At 50.5% G+C, this 23,894-nt stretch overlaps 1 protein-coding gene across 1 annotated transcript in view; it reads left to right on the top strand.

Moving 5' to 3' along the window:
* Nucleotides 1-13,988, top strand: part of ARL3 (ARF like GTPase 3) — a 28,417-nt gene extending 14,429 nt beyond the window's left edge. The window contains exons 4-6 of the mRNA XM_074158911.1: nt 2,349-2,399; nt 4,352-4,537; nt 13,685-13,988. Of these exons, the coding sequence (XP_074015012.1) occupies nt 2,349-2,399; nt 4,352-4,537; nt 13,685-13,732 (285 nt within the window). The 3' untranslated portion in view covers nt 13,733-13,988. The remainder of the gene's footprint in view (nt 1-2,348; nt 2,400-4,351; nt 4,538-13,684) is intronic.
* Nucleotides 13,989-23,894: the final 9,906 nt, after the last annotated feature.

Genomic DNA, 23,894 nt, shown 5'->3' with positions numbered 1-23,894 from the left:
AAGGACCCTCTAAAGGGCACTAAAAAGCAGGAAGTGATTGCAAATTCAAATCCATGCAGGTGCCTTTGAATGAGAGCTTGGTCTTGCATCACACACCTGTGATATTTGGAAGCTTAACCCAGGCAAATAAGGTGTGGATATCTGGCTGATTGCATATTCAGACAGGCACCTGCAGCTATTTGGCACAGTGCTTTTCTGGTTTGGAAGTAGGCACTCTGCACATACTTTACCTTCTCTGTGCTGTGCTTTTGTGGCTTTTGCCCCAAGCGCTGTTGTCTCCCAATTCTCATCTTGCAAAATAGCTCCCTAGCAAGGAACGGAGTGGTGCAGGAGAAAGCCTGGCTGGTTGGGACTCAGAGCTCTTCCTTTCCAGTTAGAGAAGCACCGTAACATGGGAGGTGCCGCCTTTCAGTTGAGAAGTAGCACTTGACTGTTGCTTTCATGTGTTGCTAAGCTTCCCCTGAGATGTCCTGAAGGAGGAGAGATGACAGTCCAGGTTCACCCCAGAGCACAACTGCCAGCCTTGCAGCTTCTTCCTTTCTTTTTTTGCCTGTGTTTCCTACCCCAAAATGGGATGCAGAGGGGGGGATGCCTGGGAGGGGCAGAGAGGAACAGGCGTAGCTGCTGCAGTGTTGGTGCACGTGCTTGGGCTCACACTGTGGGGAGAGGCTGCATGTCACGCTGTGCCCACGGGCCTTTCCCCATCACGTGGCGTCAAGTGCATGCACTGCTGACGTGTCCCCACGCAGCTGCGTCCAGCCCTGCCGCGTGTCCCCCAGCCTCTGTCAGTGCACATCAGCCCAGCCCCGGGAGGACCGCAGACCCCAAGTGATCAGCAGAGAGGTCTGCGAGGTTGCTGGGTTACCTCCTCAGGCCTGCCATACAGATTCTCCTGCTGCGTGTTTGGTCCCATTTCAAACAACACTAACACTGCTCATTAAGGGAGTGCCTACAGTTTAATAGATATTGCTGCTAGAGATCTTCCCTCCCCCTACTATTTGGTCAAAATTATCCTGGAAGCGTGGAGTTTTATGCTGAGACTGCCTGCGAGGATGCCATTTATCTTGATGGCGGGGTGCTGTGCTCATCTATTCCCTGAAAACCAGGCTGACACTTGCTCCCTGTAAGCCACCAAAGAGCATGCAGATGACATGCTAGTAGCTTCAATCACCACTGATGGGGAATGGCAGGGACTGGAAGCAAAATGCTCGGTGTTTGTCACCAGTCCTGTCCCTGTCTGCTGTTCCAGCACCCTTCTCCTTCAAAAACCTTCCTGTGCCAAGTAGTGAAAAAGGGATACCAAGGTATTCTTGCCTGAGTGTTATACTCACGTTCCCTGTTTCTTTAGATGTAGCTTGATATTTGTGTGCTCTGAACTGCAATAGGGGGAAGAAGGGTGGCTGGACTTGCTAATTACATCTTTAGGGGGACCTTCGAGGAGCCTTTTAGTCTGTGCTGACCTACAGCTGCCTTCACTGAGAAAGCTTGTTTGCATTTACAGCAAGAAATCAGCATGTGCCATGCTGCTCGGAGAGGGTGGAGACCCCCACCCATGGCAGGGGAGCCTGCAGGCCAGGGGATCAACCCTTCTCCATACCAGGGGATATGTGTCTGGTTGGGACCTCCTCGTGGACCATGAGATGTGGTGCCTAACCCTGAGAGGGTGGTAGGACTCTTGCTCTCAGTCTTTGTGAGCCAGCTGCTCCCTGTCTTCTCTGTCGTCCTGGTGGACATCCTGGCAGCTGAAGATAGAGTCTTAGAGGCTGGATCCAGCCCTCCTCCTCAACCACCTGCTCCAGGAGGTTGCGGTAGGATCGCCTGATGGAGAGGAACTCAGTGTCATCAATATATTAATCTGTCCCCTGAGTGCCATTGTGTGCCTTGGTGGCTTGTTGAGGAGGTGATGCATCCTGCTAGAGAACAGCATGGTGTAGTCACACCAGTGCAGTGCTTGTACAGTTTGCCAGGGTGAAAGACCATGTCTGGCTCCCCAGGTTTTGCCCTCCTGTGACTCAGCTTCAGCTTGTAAGCTGGTCATTTGAAAAGATAGCAGGTAGTCTCCTGTTCTCTTCAGATAATAGATGCTGTGAAGATGGTGAGAGCATCCCCAGTACTGCCCCCCAGCTCCTTTGTGATCCTACACACGTGGTTGTCCACCCCACCAGCTTTAAAAGAGGTGGTTCATCTCCTTTCGGAATGTCATGAAGTTTTGTCAACATTTGCTATAAATAATACCTTGGATCTTTGTGCCCAAAAGCATAATTATTAGGCTCAGCTCACTTAAGCACATGATACAGTGGAAGAGTGTTTTCTGGGAAGAGTAACTTTTCTTCTCATTTCTTTTTTAGATCTATGTCATTGACAGTGCAGATAGGAAGAGGTTTGAAGAAACGGGTCAGGTAAGTTACTTACGCCCAGCTTCCTTTGAAGTTACTCAGTGCTTCTGAGTGCCCCTTGCTCACAAAAGTTAGGAAAATGATTTTGTTGTTTATGAGGGAAATTTGCATTTCAAGAGACTTCCCTTTCAACATCAATGCAGATCATTTTGGTAGATGTGAAACAAGGAAAATAGGTAGCCTAATTCCGTTTAAATAGAACGGTTTTCATTAAAGTTATACAGTAATAGCAAATGGAGCCTGATACTGAAAGCAAAATCTTCTCTAAGTCCTTTAAACCTTGCCAAACCAAGACCCTGAGGAATCCTATTTTCTTATTTACAAAGTTGAAATGGAAATCATATTGACTTGATTGTCTTTTGGACGTAATTGAAAAAAAAAAAAACCAACTAAGAACTTTGTAACTAGGACTGGCCAGAAAATAAGATTTCCGTTTTGCAAAGTTTTGATGTTTTGTAACATTTTGTAGTTTAGGATGGAGCAAAAATAGGACTTTTGAACTTTCTTTTGTAAAATTCAGAAAGTGACAGTGTCCCAAAATAGCTAGCAACGGATTTACCCCCCCCAGAAATGGAAGATTTAGTTTAAAGCCCTCTGTTCTGCCTTATTTGGAGGAGGTACTTGATCTTTCGTCTCTCGAGTATCGTGAACACACCCTAACAGCAGAACTGCTGGTTGTTCTAGGGGTGGGGGGAATCTTTCCCCTGTTGGAGCTATTTCATTTTATATCATTAATTAAATATTCATTGGGCAAAAAAGAGGGAGAGGAAGTAGAAGCTTAGAACACTTGTCTGAGTCAGCCCGGACCCCTCATATTTCCACAAACACTTTTGGTTTCAATAAATCAGCCTTGTCAGATGAAAGACCTATTTTGTTGAAAAATTCCCGGCCAACGCTGTTTATAACTCCATTCTCTCGTCCTGGTTTCCAAACCAAACATTGCTTTTGGGGGGATGGAGTCAGATTTCCGTTGCAGTTTAGCATCTCCCCGACTGCACTCTAATCCAAAAGTTTCTAGTCAGTGGATGAAAGATGTTAGGACAGCATCTTAGAGCATGAGACCTTTCCAGCTAAATGAGAAGCCCACAAAAATCTCATGTAGTCATCTATCTGCAAAGCCAGCAGTCCCTGCAGGTTCAAGTTCTGTTGGGTTTGTCATATGTTCACATGGGGAAGTGCTTTGAGACTGTGTGCTTGTTTCACACGAGGCCATTGCACAACCCTAGACATGAAGCATTTCGGCCATTGTTGATCCACTGCAGATTCAGATTTGAGCTATTAAAAGAACCTCTTTGAGTCACCCAGTTTTGAACGAACAAACCCATTTCTCAAGATGCCACCCAATGTGTGCTGTGCATATGGAGCCCTAGTCCAGCTAGTAAAGCTGACCTGGCTTGTCTTCAGCTAGCCAATGCCTTCAAAAGCATCAGCACTTTTGTGTGGGAAGCAGATTTCCATTTCTGCGGAAAAAAAAGAAGTCCTCTCCTGCTCAAATTGCAGTGTATAAAACTTGGAACAAACCCCTGAAACTCATTATTAGCAAAGATATCACGACTGGTGTCAACAGCTGCTCAGGTGCAAATGCCAGTCAGGCAATAACTTAAGACAGATTCCTCCGACTGCCGATCTACATGTTTTTTGCTGTTTCATCAGTTTTGGTCTCCTGGGAGCAGGGAATGGTAAAACACAGAGTTGTAGCCTTTAAGGCAACTGCTAATTTCAGACCAAGATGAAGATTTTTGTAACCTGTAATTGGAAGAAATAGCTTTTGAACCTTGGGCAGAGATGATTGTATACATTTTTGCTCTCTTATAATACGATCTAGGTTTCACTGGAACACACGCTTCCAGTATTTGCCCTAAATATATTTCTAATTAGAGACAACCACTGGTGGTTGAAGGTTTTCTTCCCTCTCTCCATCTTCCCCTCACCCCACTCCCTTGTAAATGATATAGGAGCTGGCTGAGCTTTTGGATGAAGAAAAGCTTAGTGGAGTCCCCGTGCTCATATTCGCTAACAAGCAGGATTTGCTGACGGCTGCCCCTGCTTCGGAGATTGCCGAGGGACTGAACCTACACACAATCCGGGACAGAGTCTGGCAGATCCAGTCTTGTTCAGCTCTTTCAGGAGAGGGAGTACAGGTGAGGCGCTGGAGAAGGCTTGCTGTGCCAGCAGGCCATCTGTAAGAGATTGTTGTCTGTTGATCTGCAGGGTGGGGCTGGACCGGCTGCCTTGCAAAGGAGGGTCAGCACAGCCAAACACTTGCAGCGCAGAACACGGGGGGCACGTGTCTCGTCACCTGTGCAAAGGGAAGGGGGGGCTGTGGGCTCTCGGGATCTCTCCATCCCCAGGAAAGGGGAGAGCGATCGCCTCTCCACCCAGGACCCCTTGGCTGGGCCAAATGAAGACATTGATTTTTTTTAAAGAGACTGCTGTCAGGTTAATCATTTTCACAAAACAAATCGTCCTTTACTATTAACCCCTTTGACTGTTACGAGTGTGCACTTTAGAAATCTGATTTACCTTCGCTACTAACGTCGCTTGGCATTTTGCTCAACCCGGGCGCCAGAGAGAAACCGATCAATTTTGTCTGATCCAAAGAAACGCAAGAGTTGCACATGGGGCAAAGAGCACTTCTAATGGCAGCATGTGGGGCAGCAAAAGCCCACCAAGGGGGCTGAGCTGTGTTTCTGTGCTGAACTGTAATAGCTGTGTCTTGGGCTTCTGTGCTGTAGCCACTTCCTGCAGTATAGTAGCTCTTTGTAATGTAAATGGGACCTAGGTTTGTTTATTTCACTCTTAGGCTTTCCTGAATTAATGAAATATTTGCAATGCTTGAAATCTGAGCAGTCAGGAGTACTCCCTTCACTCATATTTAAAGAAACAGAATGGTGAAGACATTTATCTTCATTGCAGATTCAGTAAAACCTTATTTGCAGATGCTACAGAGCTGTTGAGGATAGCCAGATCTCAAGCTGAGTATGAAGAGTCGTGGAAGCAGCCCGCAGTACTTGAGTGGGCAGTAAAATGGCAGATGAAATTCAGTGTTGACAAGTGCAAAATAATGCACATGAGGAACGACAACCCTAACTATACTCATATAATGATGGACTCAAAATTAACTGCCATTACTCAGAAGCAGATCGTTGGGAACAGCAGGTTACTGCTTATCACAGGCTGGAGAGGAAAACCAAATGCTAGAGAATGATCAGAAAGCAAACAAGAAACATTCCAGAAAGTATTTCTTTTGTAGGAAGATAAAGGCATGGTGGGCCCCAACGTGACATTTCTTTCTGCCTCTGCCCCATCTAAACAAATTTTAGTAGTAGTAGAATCATAGAGTCTGACAAAAAATTAGGTTGAAGGGTCTTCAGGAGATCTTTAGATCAACCTCATGTTTAAAGCAGGGATAAATACAAGTCTAGAGGAGGTTACTGAGGGCCTTGTTCAGTCAAGTTATAAATATCTCCAGCTATAGAGATTCCACAGCCTCTCTAGGTCACCTTTTTAGCACTTAACAGAAAAATATTGTCCATATATCTGCTCGGAATTAGGGGAGATTTGAAAATCCTCTGTTGAGAACAGTCAGTAGCACAGAGTGGCATCTGTACACAGGGATAAGAAGTAGATCAGGATTTGCAGCTTGGAAGAGAGGACAGAGTGGGAACATCTTCAGGATTTATAAAATAAGGTATAAAAATGTCAGATAGGCTATATACTATTTTTCATGTTGCTAGAGGAAGGGCATTCCTAATGACATAATCAGACAACAGCTTAAAAGAAATAAAAATAAGTGCATCTTTGTGAGTTGCATAATTAAATTGTGGGTCTCGTTGGCATGGCATATTGTGAAGACCAAGGTTATCAGTTGGTTCAGAAAAATACTAAGTGAATTTCTGAAAAAAGAGATCCACAGGCAGTTAACTGACTGCTAAGGTCTGGAGGCAGCTTTTGCATGAGGAACAACTTGGGCCATGGACTGGGAGGAAAGAACAGAGCAAGGGAGATCTTGTTCCTATGTGTTCTTTCCCTTGGCATCCAGAAAGGAGATGCTGGCCTGGATGGCCCATTGGTCTAATCCAGTACAGCAGTTCTTCTGATTTAAAATTCTTCACCTGATGTCTAGACCTCAGCCTAGTAGGTGGTGTCCTGCAAAGGGCCTTTGTTTAGTTAGCTAAGATACAAATTTAGTTGAAAGGCTTTGGCTCTAACCTTTGTGTTCAAGTGGTGGTGGCGGTAGAGGGAAATGCATTCCACAATGGCAATGTGTATTCAAGTCCAAAGAAACGTGATCAAGAAAGCGAGGCTGCAGTTCACAGGGTTGCAGACAGACATAGGTCACCTTTTTCCCTCCTCCAAGCCTTCCTCTAGTTTATAGAATCATAGAATTGTCTGGGTTGGAAGGGACCTTCAAAATCATCTAGTCCAACCATCAACCTAACTCTGGTAAAAACCATCACTAAACCATGTCTCTAAGCACTATGGCAACCCGGCTTTTCAATCCCTCCAGGGATGGTGCCTCAACCACTTCCCTGGGCAGTCCATTCCAAGGCTTAAGAACCCTTTCCATGGAAAAATTGTTCCTAATCTCCAATCTGAACCTCCCCTGGTGCAACTGGAGGCCGTTTCCTCTTGTCCCATCGCCTGTGACTTGGGAGCAGAGACCGACCCCCCCTGGCTACAGCCTCCTTTCAGGGAGTTGTAGAGAGCGAGAAGGTCTCCCCTCAGCCTCCTTTTCTCCAGGCTGAACCCCCCCAGCTCCCTCAGCCTCTCCTCATCAGACTTATTCTCCAGAGCCCTCACCAGCTCCGTTGCCCTTCTCTGGACCCGCTCCAGCCCCTCAATGTCTTTTTTGTGGTGAGGGGCCCAAAACTGGACAGAGCACTCAAAGTCCAGGTTAGTTCTCCAGCTGCAAAGGGACAGTAAAGTGGCAGATGAAATTCAGGGACGCGTTTGGATGTGGAAGGAACTAAATGATAGAAAGTGGAGCTTCTCTGTTCGTGAGCTTTAAAACATGTCTCCTTTTCAGCCTGATCTGTGGGCTCTCTGGAGTGACCTGCACACGTCTGTCTTTGTAGTGCTTTCTTGCTGTGCCGCCTTCTTGACCTGTGCATTCAATAGAGTAAAATACGTAGCCCGATACCCTCTACCAGGGAAACGATATCTGCTTCTGCATTCACTTCCAGAAAACAGAAGACGAGCTAAATAAAAGTATTTGCAGGCCTATATATTTTGTTCATCATGCTTATCTAGACAAATTAATTTAGATGCAGGCCGGATAACGTACCGCTTTGTTGACCTCAGTCTCATTGCCCTAAATACTGCAGCTTATTCCATAAATGATTTTCGCAGGAAGGTCAGGGAAGTTGCAAACTCTCTACAGCTTATAGAAGAAGACTGCCTACATTTCTCTTCTGCCATAACTCCAGCCCTATCAAATCAGGCAGCGAGAGTGCCAAGTTCTCCCTTTCCTTGGAAATTCATTGAACAAAATGGTTCAGGAGATGGCTTTTAAACAAGGATTTTAGTTGCAGCCCAGCAAGAAACAGCATCTTCAGTCCTGAGAGTCTAAGGAGAGGTGAACATGCTCAAAATTTAGGGGAATCAAAGAAGAACTTAAGGAGTGATATTAAGAAAGATAGTTTTGAGGATCGTGGTACATGATATCTCTACCCATGGCTCAGAAAGAGAGCTCTCTACGTGTAGTTAAATCTCAGGTCACTGCTTTAAGGACTTCTTGGAGAAATGACAATGAGTGACAGCAAAATAAATGAAGACATGGAAGCATCAGGTATTCAGAATGAAAGCCAAGGAGCGAGCACGCTAACGGTCGCTGCTGATGGAATATATTAGCTAGAGCAAAATTGAAGACATCGCTGACGGATTTTGTAAGGAAGAGCTGTGGCATATCTAGTACCGAGCACATGGGGGAAGAGAGTTCAGAGGGGAAGATTTTTGTGATAGCTTGAAGGAAGAGCAATGAGCAAAGATAAATAATGCCAATACATGAAGGAGAAATAGTTTGAAGGTCATTTAATTAGTTTAGCTGCTAGCACCATGGTGTATAGAATTGGGTAGTTAAGACTGGGGATTTCAAGGTTAATGAGATTAGATTATGGTTAATAGAATGATATAAATTTAGAGAATTTAACTATTATTTGAAATAGGTTATTTAATAAAACTGTTAATTAAGGAGGGAATCCATATTGTCATCTTCTCTTTTAAAATTAACCATTGAGGACTCTGGAAAAGGGGCCAACAATGTCCTGGCCAGGCTCAGAAGGGAGGTGACTGGGTTAACGGGAAAACCCATGTAGTGTTGTCCTGAAGCCGGTTGGTAGCCCCTGTTATGCCAGCTGAAGACTTCATTACCTCCCGACTGCCGACTGTAACCGTGGGCAGCACTTGTCTTGTTAATCAGACTTCATGGTGCCATTGAGGGAGGGGTGACATCCCTCGTGCTTAGAGGCTTTTTTCAAGCAAAACGTCTGCTTGGGTCTGATTTTATCCTTCAGCCCTAGTTAGGAAGGCAGGAAAGCCTTTTCTCCCCACCACAGCCAGTTGGACTCTGCCTGCGGAGCAGGGTCCTGCACCAGCTTTACACCAAGAGCCTCGGGCAGGGTACGGCAAGCGAGGGAGGTGATTGCCGATGTCAGCAGAGAAGCACAAGGGAACCGTTGCCTCACAATGGCTCTCTTGGGGTTGTGTTTTGTGACCGGATCTCCACTTGTGGTGCTTGGCATGCAAAAGCTGTGTATGTTCCACCCTAGCTGGCCAGGGTGGGGTGAAAGCAGGCAGGACTCCTCTGCTTTGCAGCCTGCCCTCTTGCTGGAGGTGTTGTTTTGGGGCCAGGGTGCGTATTAAGCATGACTCGAGGCTTTGAACTGGTCTGTGCTCTGCAGCTTATTTCTTGTCTGAAGCAAGAGTCTCCGATCAAGGCAGCAGGAGCTCAGCCTGCCCCGAGGAATCGTCCTCCAGAATGATGCTACAGCGTATTGTGTCCAGAGTCTCCCAAGCATAATGGCCCCCTGGAGACCATTAAAAGCCAGTGGAACTGAGAGTAGCCACTAAACTTCTCTAATTTATGCCAGTGCTGGTCTAGCCCAAAGGACTGTGGGAAGGGCTGAGCCGCCTTCCCCTCCCTGGCTGCTTCAGCCCAGTTGAGAATGAAGCCCGGGACCTAAGTTTCACTGATGCTGCGATTCAGCACTTTCGTAAGGGCAAGATTCAGCACAGGACCCCCTGGCAATGTTGTATCCTCAGAGCTGGGTTTTGTCTTAAAGATGTCTTAGCCAGGGCAGGCTAGATGGGGATCTTCCACATCGTAACAAGGTTCCAGGGCTACTTGTAAATGTGCTTTAAAACCAATTTTGATGACTGCAGCTCTCCTGGGGCAGGCAGAGGCAGTGCTTGTTGAGGAAAAGCAGCCATGTTTCCAGATTACAGGGCAAAGTCTTGTGATATTTTTTTTTTAAGCAGGGTAAGGAGGGAGTCTACAGTGCTGCATCAGGGATACAAGGTCTCAGAGGACAAAAGAAAAGCTTGCGCCCGGGCAAAAAACAATGGATAATGTACTTGCGGGAGCCGGTAAAAGCCAGCCTGTATGATGACTGGAGGTGCAAAGAAATGACAGATAATGAAGGCACAGTCCTAGCTGTGCAGAGGGAGAAGAAAGTGACAGTTAAAATAACGCATACCAAAAATGCTAGAGATGGAGAATTTTGCACTTGCCTGACCCAATTTGTTATGGCAGACAGAGGATTACATGAAAGGATTAAGCTTTGCTGTCCTTAAGGTCACGTTAGGGGTCACAAGTTTGTGGCCTTGCCTGATCCCTGTCTTGCAGGGGAGCAGAAATCGGGAAGCTTTTTATGGGGTGGAAAGGACTTGTTCACTGTGTTTGAAGTCAGATTACTTCACTCCCAATAGCTGCAAAGCTGATAATGCAGAGAATAAGCAAGCGGTGGGCTAATCTCAAGCAGGACTTTTTATTTCTCCCGGGGAAGGCTCTACCAGTCCTTTCCCAAAGGGCGTTAGAGTACAACTCCCTTGGCTCAATAGCAGATGTGACTGCAGCAAGGCGGGGTTGTGCCAAGCAGCATTTCTCTGCAAGGACCATTATCCTCTTCCCTGGAGTTCTCTCTCTTTGCTTTGGTAAAGTTTACTAGCTGCTTGTTAAGGAGCTAAGAGAGGCAAAGCTTGAAAGATCTGAAATCTTTCCCTGGCTAAGTTTTCCCAGGGTTGACTTGAGGCTGGAATACTAATATTGTATCCGTCTCCATCCTCAGAGTACCTGCCAATGTCTCTGTGTCTCAACAAAGCAGCCCAAGGACATCTATCAAGATCTAAATGGTACTGTAGGGATTGTATTTTCTGCGCAGAGCCATCTTTTAAACATGCAGATATAGGGACAGAGCGTGTAGGGACGAAGGATGACAACAGTTGACTCCTTGTGGACCTGACTGTTTCAAGCACCGTTTCTTCCTTCCTGTGTGCCCTACCCATAGCAGCTCTTTGTGTTTGTAGCAGCTTCCCTGAATTTCTCTATTTTACCAACCCTCTGCCCTGCTTCAATCCTTAGGTAGAAAAACTGGAAACGTACCTTTTAGTTCCTTTTGCTTTCCATTGCATTTGCTATTCTCCAAAGCACCCGGGGACCCTGCAGAACACGCCCCCCGAGGAAGTTGCACCAGAAGCCATGGATCTAGCTGCGCTGTGGCTGAAGATGAGGAAGGTGTCTTACACGTACCTCTTTGATACAACACACGTAGAGCTGAGCATGTTCATCTTCCCTTTATCACTGTCAAGCAGGGAGATATTTACAATTGGATGTGATTTTTCCTGTCAATTAACTCATGCCAGAAGAGAGTTTTTAAAATCTATTCCTGCTTTAAAAGTTCGGTGACCTACTTACGTATTTCAAGCCTGTTTGGAGTTCACCTTTCCTCTTGCATTTTGCCATGTCATTCTTTTGCCCTCATTCTATGCTTGATGCAGCCAGGCTCCCAGCCATGGTAAATCCCATCATAAACTCTGCTTTATGACCCTCGTCGCGCTGGTGCTGAAACGCTCTGTCTTTTCCCCTTCCCGAGCTCCCGAAAGGCAGCAGGCAGAGTTTTAATCACTGTGAATTCAGGTTGTGGTCAGATTAGGTAGAAGATAGGATGCGTGTTTGTTGTTTTGCAGTGATGTATTGTTTCTGGGATTACTGTGCTGAATAGCAGAGGGTGTCAGCTGATATTTATTACTTTAAGCTGTCTCAGCTGTTCTGGTTCAGCAAATAAACCTACATTCAAAATGAATGAGGAGCTCTGCTTGCCTTGTATGCCATGATGTGTGCAAATGTGATTATTGCTTCCGAGGCAGGGGAAGCTGAAATCATTGTGGGAGCATTTTTAGTTATTTATTTATTTTTACTCTTTGCAGGCAATCATGCAGATTTCTAAAGCACACAATCAAGCCAAAGGCTTGACACCTCTCCTCCTAGCCCCATTGTTAAGCCCTGGCATTCCTCATGCTGGGAATCGCTCGCTCCCTCTCTCTCTAAAGTGATAAGCTTTAAACCACGCTATTGATTGCTTAAGGCATTCCGTGTTTTACACCTAGGTTATCAGTGTTATTGAAAGGGGAAGACACAAAGCTACTGGGCCTTAAAATGAATCTACCTCTCGTCTTTTCCCATTTGCTCTGAGGATTTCAGACAATTTGTTTTACACTGATCTCTGCTGTGGAGATAAATAAATGAAACTGGAGACATCAACCCTCCCCAAGGTTAGAGTTAGAAGTATTATTAGTGTAGGGCCTCGTGTGCACCCCAGCACAAGCTGGGCTCTCTTATTCTTTATTTAACGCAGCAACAAGGGCTGATTTCAGAAGTTGCTGCTCCCCTTCAGATAAGAAGTGTCACATAGCGTAGCTATCAAGGTGAATTGGTATTTTCAAGTGAGAACCTCTCTGCTTCTGATTAAACCCTGAGGACTCCCTCTCTTCTCTCTTAACTCTTTAGCTCCCCTCCGACATGACCACCACCTTCATGGCTGAGGGGCAACGTAGAGGCACAGCGGTGGGTCTCGGCTCACCCCAAGGGCCTGCTGTGCTGTGCCTTTGGCCGTCTGTCCTTGGGGCAGCTGAGGTCCTTGGCAGCCTTTTGGCAGTCTGGGGACAAGGGTGTAGGAAGCCAGCCACACTGCTACGGTGGGGCTAACAGTGATGCTGGCCCAAAGGCTCTGATCTTTTTTAGGGTCTAACTATTGTTTTAATGATGCAAAAATGACCACTGAACATAAGACAGTGATATCCACCTCTCCAGAACTCTAAGGTGATGTTTGCCCGATTTCCAAGCAGAAAGATGTGCTGCTGTTCCCCTCTCATCCCCAAAACCCCACCTGCCTTCTTTCTGCCCTCTCTGCCTGTCGGCAGAGATACCTCATCAGCAGGGTAGAGGTAATGGATTTGATGGGACACAAATATGAGGAGACTGTCCATCTTGCGCTCCATTGTACACGTCTCCTAACAGATAAGTGACAGGAGCAGATAAAGTGTTGCTTTGCCCTTCAGTAGCGTATCCCATCCTGGGATCTCAGCAATAAACTCACGAATCGAGTATTCATGGCAGAAGTGTTCCAGTCCTGCTTGCAGCGGTCAGAAAAGCTGTGCACATGTTTTTCTGGAGATCCTCTAAAGAGCATAGCAGCGTCTTCAAATATGACCACATTGCTTCTCAGTGAACCCCTGTGGGGTTCAGAATGGGGTTCAGAACCCATTTTCCTTGGGGGCCCTGAGGAACAGGGAGAAGGGTCCAGATCCAGTTACTGCAGTGATTTTCATGGATCTGGATTTCAAGGCTTGCAGCTGAGCAGAGAACGAGCCATATTCTTAATAGGGAGCTGACTGTATAACAAACAGCCCCCTAAAATCCACAGTCTCAAAGATGAGATGACTTGCCTGAGGTTACACAAATCATCTCTAGCTGAACCTGGAACTGAGCCCTCATCTGCCACTGACGTACCTTGACTGCAAAGTGATCCTTCCTCGAAGGACCTGCACATAGCGACATGATGAGACGATGATACTTTTTATGGCCAGATGAAAGATTTAATAACCTCTGTGTGACAACATCCACCGAGCAACGGAGCACTTGTTTTTTAACCCACGGCGGTTTTGGACGCAGAGGGCAGGTGGGGGGTGGGTGAGGAGGCAGAACGCGGTGCTTGTGGAACGGCGGTGGGGTGGGATTGGGGGATTCCTCTTCCCTTCGCTTGACTAACATTACCTTTCTCTGTCTGAAGGACGGCATGAACTGGGTGTGCAAAAATGTCAATGCTAAGAAGAAATAAAGCGTTCTGAGCTGCATGGAAATGGAGGAGCGGTGGGAGCAGAATTCTAGCCTGAAAACACTAATTTGCTGCTTTCTGACCAAATGTTTTTCCATCTGTGCACAGCTACAGCTGTTAAAAGAAAAAAAAAAAAAAAAGAGAGAGAAAAAAAGGGAACAACATCAGTTAAAACCTACTGCTGGATTTGGAACTTGACCTGCTCTTTAGTATCTTTTTTTTTATCCCAATAAAGGAATTATATATTTCCTCCCTATGCATAAATAGTATTAAATGTCTGATTAGCAAGCAGGTTTGTAAGCAGAAGCAAGACTGTGATTCAGTGTGGAGCAGAGGGAGTGGTGAGTTACTGTAGTTGCTTAGATGCGTAGGACCTGCCCTATACGTGCAGGTTTGCGGTTGCTGAGGACACGCTCAGGTGTCAGTCACAGCTTCCCCTCAGTGACAGATAAAATGCGGTTGTGTTACCAGTTGTGGGTAGTTTCTTAAAATAAAGCTGCTAAGGAGTTGTTTGAGTAATGAGGGTAGAAGACTTCCCCATATTCCTAGAGCCATAAAAGAGGAGTTTGATCATAACGAGGCACTGTTGCATTGCGACACCGCCGGAGAAGGGAGAGAAGGGTTATATGTGTATAATTGAAGCTCTTTACAGTTGGAATAATGCAGGGTGAGCGTGCCTAGGGCTTTTCTCGCAGCTGAAGGAGAATTTAGCCCAGCATTTCACCTTGAGCCAGCAAAAACGTGGTTCCTACGTTCAGTAAGTTCCATATGTGAGATTAGTCTTGATGTTGAACAATCCCTGTTGATTTTCCCGTGATGTTAAGGCAACTCTGCAGCAAAATGCAATTAAGTCCATGATTACTTTCTAGAATGAGATACCAGGTCCCAGGTTTCCTTTTTGAAATGTGCAAAATATATTCTCCCAACCCCTCCCCTTCCTCGGCAGGCCTTGCTTAGCCCTTCGGAGGGCTCGGGGGACTGCCCCGTAGTGGGGTGGCTGCCCAGGACCGGAGGTCCCCCCAGCTCGGTGCCGGCTGTGGATTGCCATGGTGGAGGGTGAGGAGCCTGATGAGCGGCAGATGGGAAGCGCCTTTTAAAATGAGGATTCATTCTTCCCTGAACTGGTTTTCCTCTAAAAGGATGCAGTTGCTGGAATAGGAGAGAGAATGTGTTTTCCACCTCCTCATCCCCGATTCAAATCTAGCCCCAGCTGACAGTGAGCGGGAGTCATTAGCACGCCAAAGCAGCCATGTCCTGCGTGAAGCGAGCTTGGTGACTCCTGGGCCAGTTTCTAATGCACAGATGGTAAAATAATCCCACTGCCCTGCTTGCCAGCTTTGTTTGCTGCCTGCCTGCGAAAGGCCAGAGAATGACTAGGGACTGCGTTACCCCTTCCACCTCTTGGAGAGGGGCGGGCGGGCGGTGTGGGGAAAGCTGCCTGTACTAAAGCATGTGGCTTTACCACGCGTCAGCGAGTTGACTCATGGACCCAGGCAGACGGCTGACACCCCTGGAGCTCCCAGCACTTTGCTCCTCCCTTCCCCTGGACGTCTCCAGAAACATCTGCACTGTACGTGAAGCAGCCCCTGTCCGCCTACGTGTTACAGCCCGGCAGATTAAAATCACCTGGGGTTGATTCGGGGGGGCCGTCCCTCCTCCCTCCCCATACATCAGGATGTACAGTAGCGGTTGAGGGGTTGATCTGCCTGTAGTTCAGCTGTCTTTGCTGTGGCTGGGGGCAGAGGGACAGCTGGGACAGCAACTGCTTTAGTAATCCAACTTTAATCTGCCTGCGTCCGTGAGTCAGCACCCTCTGAGTGCATCTGTCTCCGGCACTGAGGCAGGACATGCATGCCCGAGTAGCACAGCCTTGCTTTAAAAAAACCGGGCGCCTGGGAGAGGGAGAGGAGCAGGCTCAAGTGAGCTGTTAAGCAATCGCTAATGACACAAAGTGACACAGCTCCGGCTTTGCATGAATTGAGTAAGGAGTCATAAGATGAGGAGAGATGTTCATTTAAACGTGGCTCGTTCGATGACTCCCCAGCTGCATTGGCTTGTCAGGAACCCCAGGAATCTGAGCACCACGTGTTCCTGGGTCAGCCCAAGGAGCAGAAATGCATCCCGGCATCGCCCTTTCCTTGCGATTAATGCATTTGCCTGATGCAAGCACCGTAAAGAATTGCAGCCCTCTCTTGAAGGCATGCTTTGTGCTGGCTGAGTGGCAGAGCTTGGTGGCAGATCCTCCCCAGCTTTGGATTTGCCCCCACTGCATGCCAGGGGCAGAGTGAAGTGCTTGGGTACCCCTCCTCTGGCCCGGGCAGGACAGAACAAAGTCCCCTTGGGGGCTCAGACGTGGATCCTTCTCACTTGCAAAGGAGTTGAGTTGGTGCTTCTCTGCTCCCTACATTTTTACCAGTAGCGAACTTGCCCTGTGAGACCCCACCTGTGCCACGGTTAGCTTCCTGGCTCCAAAAAGCATCCCAGAGGGTAATTTGGTTTTTATAGGCTTGCTTTGGTTAAACTTGGAAATGCGTGTAAAATAAATAGACAGTAATTTTCCTATCGCTCCAGTTTGGAAGGAAGAGTTGCCTTACTGAACTCAGGATCCAGAAGTGTTTGCTGGCTCATTCCTTAGGTTTGCGTGTAGCTACACGTACTGGTTGTGTGCATCTGCACCGGCCAGAGCTTCACCAGTAATCCAGTCGATTAGTTTGGTTTAACCTGCGCCAGGTAGCGGGAGAAGAAGAGTGTGACAGAGCGAGCTGTGCTGGGAGGATGGAGGTGGAGGGTTAAAATGACTGTGACTCAAGCAAATCACCCTGCAGTGATGGCTGTGGATGCTCTTTGTATTGTAAACATCTCTCTGTGCATCGACCTGGGGAAAATGCGAAAGGATTTGAGATTCTGTTCACTTGCCGCTCCTTATCTGAATGCGTTTACATCTGCTATACCCTCCGCAGGGCTCTTGCCCATCCCTGGCCAGCACCTGACTGAACACCCACCACCTGTAAAACTGGCTGGGAACAGCCAAAAAACACCCGCCACCCTTCAGCGAAACCCTGAGCCCTCTCCCTTCCGTGAGCTCCTCTTTATGGTTTATAATTGTGTGCGCAAGGCTTTGTCCTTCCGACTCTGTCTGCTTTGCCCTCCTTTAAGTGAGATTCGGGGGAAGCGAAGGGTCCCATTGCTATGGGTGGAGCTCTGCCACACGTCGCATCAATTCATAGATCTTCAGAGCCAGAGGGGACCGTTATGTTCCTCTCTCCTGACCTCCCGCATAACACAGCCCATTAAACGCCACCCCGCCGCCGCCACCGTGGCTCGCGGTTGAATTAGAGCCCCTCTGGTAGGAAGACACCCGGCCTTGATTTAAAGGCTGGGAGCGGCAGACAGATCCACCACAGGCCTCCAGAAGTTTGTCACAGGGGTTAATTCCCCTCCGTGGGGAGCGTGTCTGGCTTCACTTTCACGTTATCGAATCTGATTCTACCTTTGCGATAGATGAGAGACCCCCCTCTCCTGCCCCTTTGTGTTCTCTGGAGGGGAGAGGTGATGGAGAAGTGAAATCCTCCAAGGGCACATCAGGGACCGTGGGTCCGAGCCCCTGGCTCTGACCATGAGCGCTGGTGTCCTCCTCCGGCTGCGGCTCTGCCGGAGAATCTCTCTCCTTGCCCTCGGAGAATGCTCGCCAAAGCCTCATGCCAACCTTCTCCCGTTTCTCCCCCGACCAGTACTGCTTCTTGCATGTTAATGACCTTTTTCTCTGTCAAAAAGATAAGTGATCACCAGACTGGTTTTACGCCGTGTAGTGGGATGGGACCAGCTGGAGCTCACCCCCTGCCCCACAGGGCTCCCTCTTCTGCAAAAGCAAACGGTGGCGGCTGTTGCATTCCCTGGACCGGCCGGGTCCACACAAGCTCTTTCTTTTATGTTCCCTTTTTGAATTTCACCAAAAAGGGGTATTTGCAATATCTGGTCATGTTGTTACTCAGTGTATAATTTAGATGTCTTTGTCCAAAAAAAAAAAAAAAAAAAATTTAAAAAAAAAATTAAGAAAAAGGAAATAAATAAATTAAAATTTAGTAGAAAGACAACTCGTGTTTGGGGGTGATCCTTTTTCTTCCACAGGCTCGTTTTTCCAGCGGCCAATCTAGGGCTGCCTCTTCCCGAGGAGCCGCCAGTCAGTCTGCGAAGCTCCTCTTCCACCGCTCTCCCCGCCGGAGGCCATCGCCGGGACTAGAAGTGATCGAAACCGTCGGAAGCAGCCTTTTTCCCTTTGGATTTTTCGCTTGTCCAAAAGCATCAGAAAAGGCAGCCAGCGAGAAAGGCAAACTCTGGGAGGACCTTCTGGTTTCAAAAATCATTTCGTAGGTTACAAAAAAAAAAAAAAAAAAAAAAAGCCTGTCATGAAACACGTTCCCTGCTGACCTGGCAGGAAAAGGGAAGAGGAAAAAGAAACGCAGCAAATTATTTGGGTTTGGTTCAGTGAAGTGGGGTTTGGAGGGGGTTTGGAGGGGGAAGCGAATTCTGGAGTTGTTTCTTTCCAAGTGATTTGACTCGTTCCTGTTCCTGCAACACCAGGACGAGCCAAAAAGCAAGAAACTCTTAGGGCTCTGTAAAGCATCGGCTCCCTCCCTGCACGGCCGGGATGGCTGGAAGGCTGTCAGAGCCGCTGGAAAAAAAACATTATAGATGGTCACACTTAATTTCTTTTCTTTTCTCTTTTTTTTTTTTTTTTTTTTTTAAGGCACGCTTTATACTGAGTCCTGATATTTTTTTTCAGCAAAGTAGGAAATACTTTTTCATCTTGTTTGCCTAATGGATTGGATGTGAGAAATACTTCTCTGGCAAGTGAACGCCCTGAGAGTTGTTTGACTTGTCACGGCGTTATGTATCGGCCCCCGCGGCCCCCTGCCCCTGGAGCCGCCGCGCTTTCCCCTCTCCTGTTGCTGTTTACGGTGGGACACGCTGTAATTTATGGGGAGGCTGCGTGTGACCTTGCATGCGTCTGCCCGGGCGAACCGCAGCGCCCGTCCCCGCACGAGCCCCGCTTTACATGCACGTGATGAATTTAGTGCTCCCGAAAGGGCGAGGAACCGAGCGGATCGGATGCGGGCAGGGGGGAAAAAAAAAAAAAAAAAAAGGAAAATGATAATAATAATCATCATTCCCAGCCTGAAGAGAAATAAACACTGAGATTTTTCTTCCTCTTTGACTGGTATTTGCCATTTTTTTATGGCCTCACACCCCCCCCCCAACCCCCGCACAGGTCACTGCCTTTATCAGAGAGATATTGGAGATTTCAGCCTTCGCCTTCTCGCTGCGTGGGCACCCCCAGCCCTGCCGTGCTCTACCGGGGCACGCGTCGGCGAGGGGCAGCCGGACCCGTGGCCACGGCGATGCTCCAGCCGCTTGCCCACCCAGCTGGGCACCCACCCGGGCGCTGCACTGAAGCTTTTTTAATTTTATTTTATTTTATTTTGCTTTAAGTGGAAATAAGCTCACACCGCAGCCTTGCGATCGGCTCCCGGCTAAATTGCAGCTTCGGGCTCAGTTGGCTGAATTTGGGCTTGTTGGGTTTTTATTGCAATCTGTTCCCTTATTTCCCTTCCTGGCGCCGATCGGAAGCGAAACTCCCGTGAAGCTGCGGTCGGGCTGTGCCCGGGCTGGGGGATGCCGGCGGAGGCTCGCTGGGAACGGCACGGGGAGCGTGTGATCCCTCCACCGAGATGAATACCTGTGCCCTTTTTTAATGGGAAAAGGAAAAATAATAAGTAAAAATCGCGGTCGGAGGAGGAAGGGTTGGAAGGAGCCGCTCTGCTTGCAGCGTGCCCTGACCGTGCGGCTCCGAGCCGCAGCCCGACCGGTGGCACGGCCGGGCAGCCCAAGGTAGCCCCCAATAAATAACCCTAGGAGGAAGGGAAGCTGTCGGGTAGGGCAGGCCCCAAGTCTGAGCTGCTTTAGGAGCTGGCAGGGACGCCCTGCGAATAAATCATCTGGATGAGAGGTATTTTTAAATAGAAGTTGTCCTTGCTGCTCGGCTTCGCAACCTTTATTTGCTGCTACTGATGGGAGACGGAGCCCGCAGGCTGCTGGCTGATGGAGGGGAGGCAGCGGGGGCTCGGCGTGCCGAGGGGGGCACTGCCCGGGGACAGCGAGTCTCCCCACACCGAGAGCGTGGCCCCTGGGCTGGGGACATGGCGTGGCCCCCCCCCAGCCTGCGACAGCTGGGTCCCAACCGACCAGGCAAAGCCCGGCGTCTTGGGGTGGCCGCGCCAGCTGTCCTGCCCCGGCCCCGTCGCCATCCCTCGTGTCAAGGCGGGAGGATTTATACGTATTTTGAGTTCATTTTTATAGCCAGCACCTGTGAGGCCAGCGCCAGGCAGGGATAACCCGGGGGGGGGGGGGGGGGCGACGCCATGGGGGGCCGGGACGGCAGTGCAGACTGGGAGAGCTGGTCTGGGGCAATGGAGAAACTGAGGCACGGGGTCCCCTCTGCACCTTGGGTCTGGGACCGGGCAGGGGGCTGGGGTCATGGCTGGTGGCCACTTTGGGAGCCAGGGCAGGAGCCGCAGCGCTGGCAGCCCCATGGGGGCCGGGGGTGTGGGGGGGTGGATGCTGAATGGGGCGCATTCAGGGCAGCACAGCTGGTGCGGGCTGCGGGGCGGGGGGGTGGGGGGGGCCTGCAGTTGCTCCTGACACTTTTGCCTCTGAATGTGATGATAAACTCCCTTTCCCGATTAGCGCTGATCCCTCTGCCTCCAAAACAGTTGGCCCTAATGAACATACGGCCCAACAGCTGTAAGCGGTTATACATATGCATGGATATATATATTTATCCCCCCCCCCCCAGCCCATCCATATATACTGGAGATCACAGCTGTTGCTATTCTTCCTTGCAATGCAGATCAGACGCTCTCTCTCTTTGGAGTCTTACTTGACCTATTTTGCAGGCGCAAGATTTTTTGTGATGATGATTTCCCCAGTTGGTGCTTTTGATTCTGCCTGAAACATCTTGATTGAAGGCAAACAATGGCAGCTCCGGCAGCCGGCAGCGCCCCGCACCCACGCGCCGCCCCGGCCCCGCCAGCCGCCACGCGCCGGGGGACACACACACACACACACACACGGGGGACGGGGTCCGGCTGACGCTTCCTGGGGCGGCAGCGGCTGCGGTTGGTCCATCCCAACCCATCTCCTCTCACGCCCCTTCCCTGCGCCCGTGGGACACGGCTCTGCCACCCGGTCCATCAGCTTGGCCATCCGACCTGGCCCTCAAGGCTTGTGCCACCTCTGCCATCTCCCCCCCCCCCCTCCTCGGGTTGTCCCCTGCTCAGCCCTGAACCCCTTCTCCATCAGCTGGAAACCCCTCCGCCACCCCAAAAATCTTGCACACCAGGTGGTGATGCCCCTCGGGCTGCCTCAGCTCTAAGGCCGCTCGGGGAGATGGTGCCGGAGCCGGCAGGGATGGCAAAAACCCAACGGCTGCTGCATCCCGCACTGCGGCGATGCTCTGAGCACCCCGTGGGTGATGGAGACCTTTGAAGTTCTTTCCCCAGGGACCCCAGCCTCTGCTTTCTGCTCAACACAAGCTTTTGGGGCGGGCAGGGAGCCTCCACTGGCCCCACAGCCCCCCCCCGGCCAGGCGGGGTGCCCCAAAGAAGGGCCCCGAAGTTGCTGCATCCCGGCAAGGAAGAGCAGCCGCCCGGGCACGCACAAAGCCATTTCTTGTTTGGTGTTTCTCGTTTGAAGCGTGGCCTTCATCTGGGTTTCTACAGCAACCGGGAAGTTCGGTCCCGTCCCATCCCGTCCCGTCCGGGCTGGAGGGAGCGAAGCAGCCAGGGGAGCCGGGCAGGAGGGCGGGAGGGCGGGAGGGCAGGATGGAGGGCAGGAAGGGAAAAAGCCAAAAATAAGTTTTTAAAGAACTGAGGTTGCAGTTTTCTCCTCCCTCCTGGGCCCGGGGTTGCTGCAGCCAGGGCAGGGCTCCAACCCTGTCCCCGTCCCCCCCCGTCCCCAGAGGCGCTGCAGCCACCGGGGGCCAAATCAGGGGGTGTAAAACACCAAACACTGGGGCCCCTCCGTGTAAGGGGCACCCTGAGGTGTCTCACCCCGAGGTGTCCCACCCTGCCCGGCCCCGGCACGGCAGCGTCCCCTGAGCCCCTCCACGAGCGTTAAGTTGAAGGGTGAATTACCTTAGAAACACACTTTTCTTAAAAAAAAAAACAACACAAAACCCCAAACTAAAACCAACGAGCCGCCAGTGGTTCATCTTAGGCAGCGAGTCTCTTCATTTATTCATTATGAGATAATACCCAAATCTGGCTAATTAATATTCCTGCATATTTTCCAAGGGCTGATGAGGTATCTTAAACATCTCGCTGAGATGGGCTTTCATATTTATAAGGTTGATGTTCAAACTTAAATTGATGCCGTCTAAATATACTCCTCATGTTTAAGCAATGGAGTTTCACTCCTGGGGTGCCGGGGGGGGGTAAGGGGGGGGTTCCCTGGGCACATGCCCCGGTGTGTGAAGTGGGACCGGGGTGGGGGGGGGGCTCGGCAGGTGGGAGAGACGCCCCGAAAGGCTTCCAGGGAGTGATGTCGTGGTGTCCGTCCTCCCACAAAGATGTGAGATCTCTGCTCCCTCGGGTAAGGGGGGGTGCGGGGGGGGGCACTGAGGGTGGCCGTGGGGCCAGCGGCGCTTTGGGGTGCCGTCGGTGCGAGCAGCCCCACAGCTGGATGCGCCCGCAGGTAGCGGAGCCGGGCCCGCGGCTTCCTGCCCAAACCCCTTCCCGAGGTTAAAAATAGGGACTTTTAGTCGCAAACTGAAATCCCGGTTTGCATTCGCCCTCGTTATGTTTGATTGCTTATTTAGATGTATGCAAATGGGGGAAGAGGCAGCGGCTCCTCCACCTGGGGACCCCTCGGCGCGGGGGGAGCCTGAACCCCGACACGTAAATCCCTGCCAAGGGACGGGCTGCGGTGCTGCCCCCCCCCCCCCCCCCCCCACTCCCAGCACCGACCCTGGGGGTGAAGCATCAGCCCCTCCGGAATCCGCTACAACCCCGGCGTGGTGGCCGGAGCCGCGGTGGTTATCGGCCGCCGCCGCCTCTCCCCTCACCCTGCTCTGCCAGATGTGCGTGTCCGGCTCCAGCTGTTCCCCATCAGCCTCCCCCCCACCCCGAGCAGCACCGCCGGCCCCGGGATCCTTTTTCCACCAGGCCCCACGTCCTTCATCAGACACCAATTTGGTCTGGCCCCAGCTGCTCATTTTTCTTTCCGCCGTGTGACATGTTTTCACCCGGCTCCTAATCCGTCTCTTTCCATTCACAACTCGAGCTGTTTATGGATGTGCCTCTGCTCCCACCACCCCCCACCACCCCCCCCCCCCGTGCTTTTCCCACCCCCCGGACAGAGCCATCCATCAACACAACCCCACCGAGCGCTGGCGCTTCCCCTCCCGGACACCATTACCCCAACTGGGCCAAGGGCACGCGTTCCTCCTGCTGCTCAGGGGGTGTCACTGGGGGGGGGGTGTGTGTGTAAAGTGGGGGGGGATGTAAATCACCTCCCTCCCCGCCACCAGCGACGCGCAGGGTTTGAGGGTGCGATGCCGGGGGTGGCTGGATTGCCCGGATTGGGGGGTGTGGAGGGGCCATGGCAGTGGGGCTCCGCTGTTTTGGGGTGCAGGGGGAGGGTGGCCTGCAGTGGGGACATGTCCCAAGCCCCTGGGGGGGGGGGTGTCACACTGTAGGGTGGGGATTGCGCCTGCATCATCCCTCCCCCCCCCCATGTCTATAGGTGACAGGTGCTTTAATGCCTGCCCGGGGCCGGCAGCTGCCCGCTCTCACAGGAGGAGGCAGCTGTGCCACTGAGGAAGAGGAGGATGATGATGAGGAGGACAGCTGGGAGGGCAAAGGTGGGGACGCTGAGCACAGGGGCCGTGGTTGGGGGCACCCTGGGGTGGGGAGCGGCCCTGGCTGTGCATCGGGGTCCCCTCCAGAGCCACCCCCCTCCACGAGGAGGGATGTCACTCGGCTCGCCCCTGCCTCAGTGTCCCCGTCACCACCCTTCCCACGGGTGCTGGGGGTGGCATCGTGGGGTCCCCGCGGGGCAGTCTGGGAGCACCCCGCTCCCTCCTGCCACCCTGGGGTGCGTTGCTTGT

The sequence above is a fragment of the Numenius arquata genome, chromosome 15, assembly GCF_964106895.1.
Source record: "Numenius arquata chromosome 15, bNumArq3.hap1.1, whole genome shotgun sequence".
NCBI lineage: Eukaryota > Metazoa > Chordata > Aves > Charadriiformes > Scolopacidae > Numenius > Numenius arquata.
This window is presented reverse-complemented; position numbering and strand designations above follow the sequence as displayed.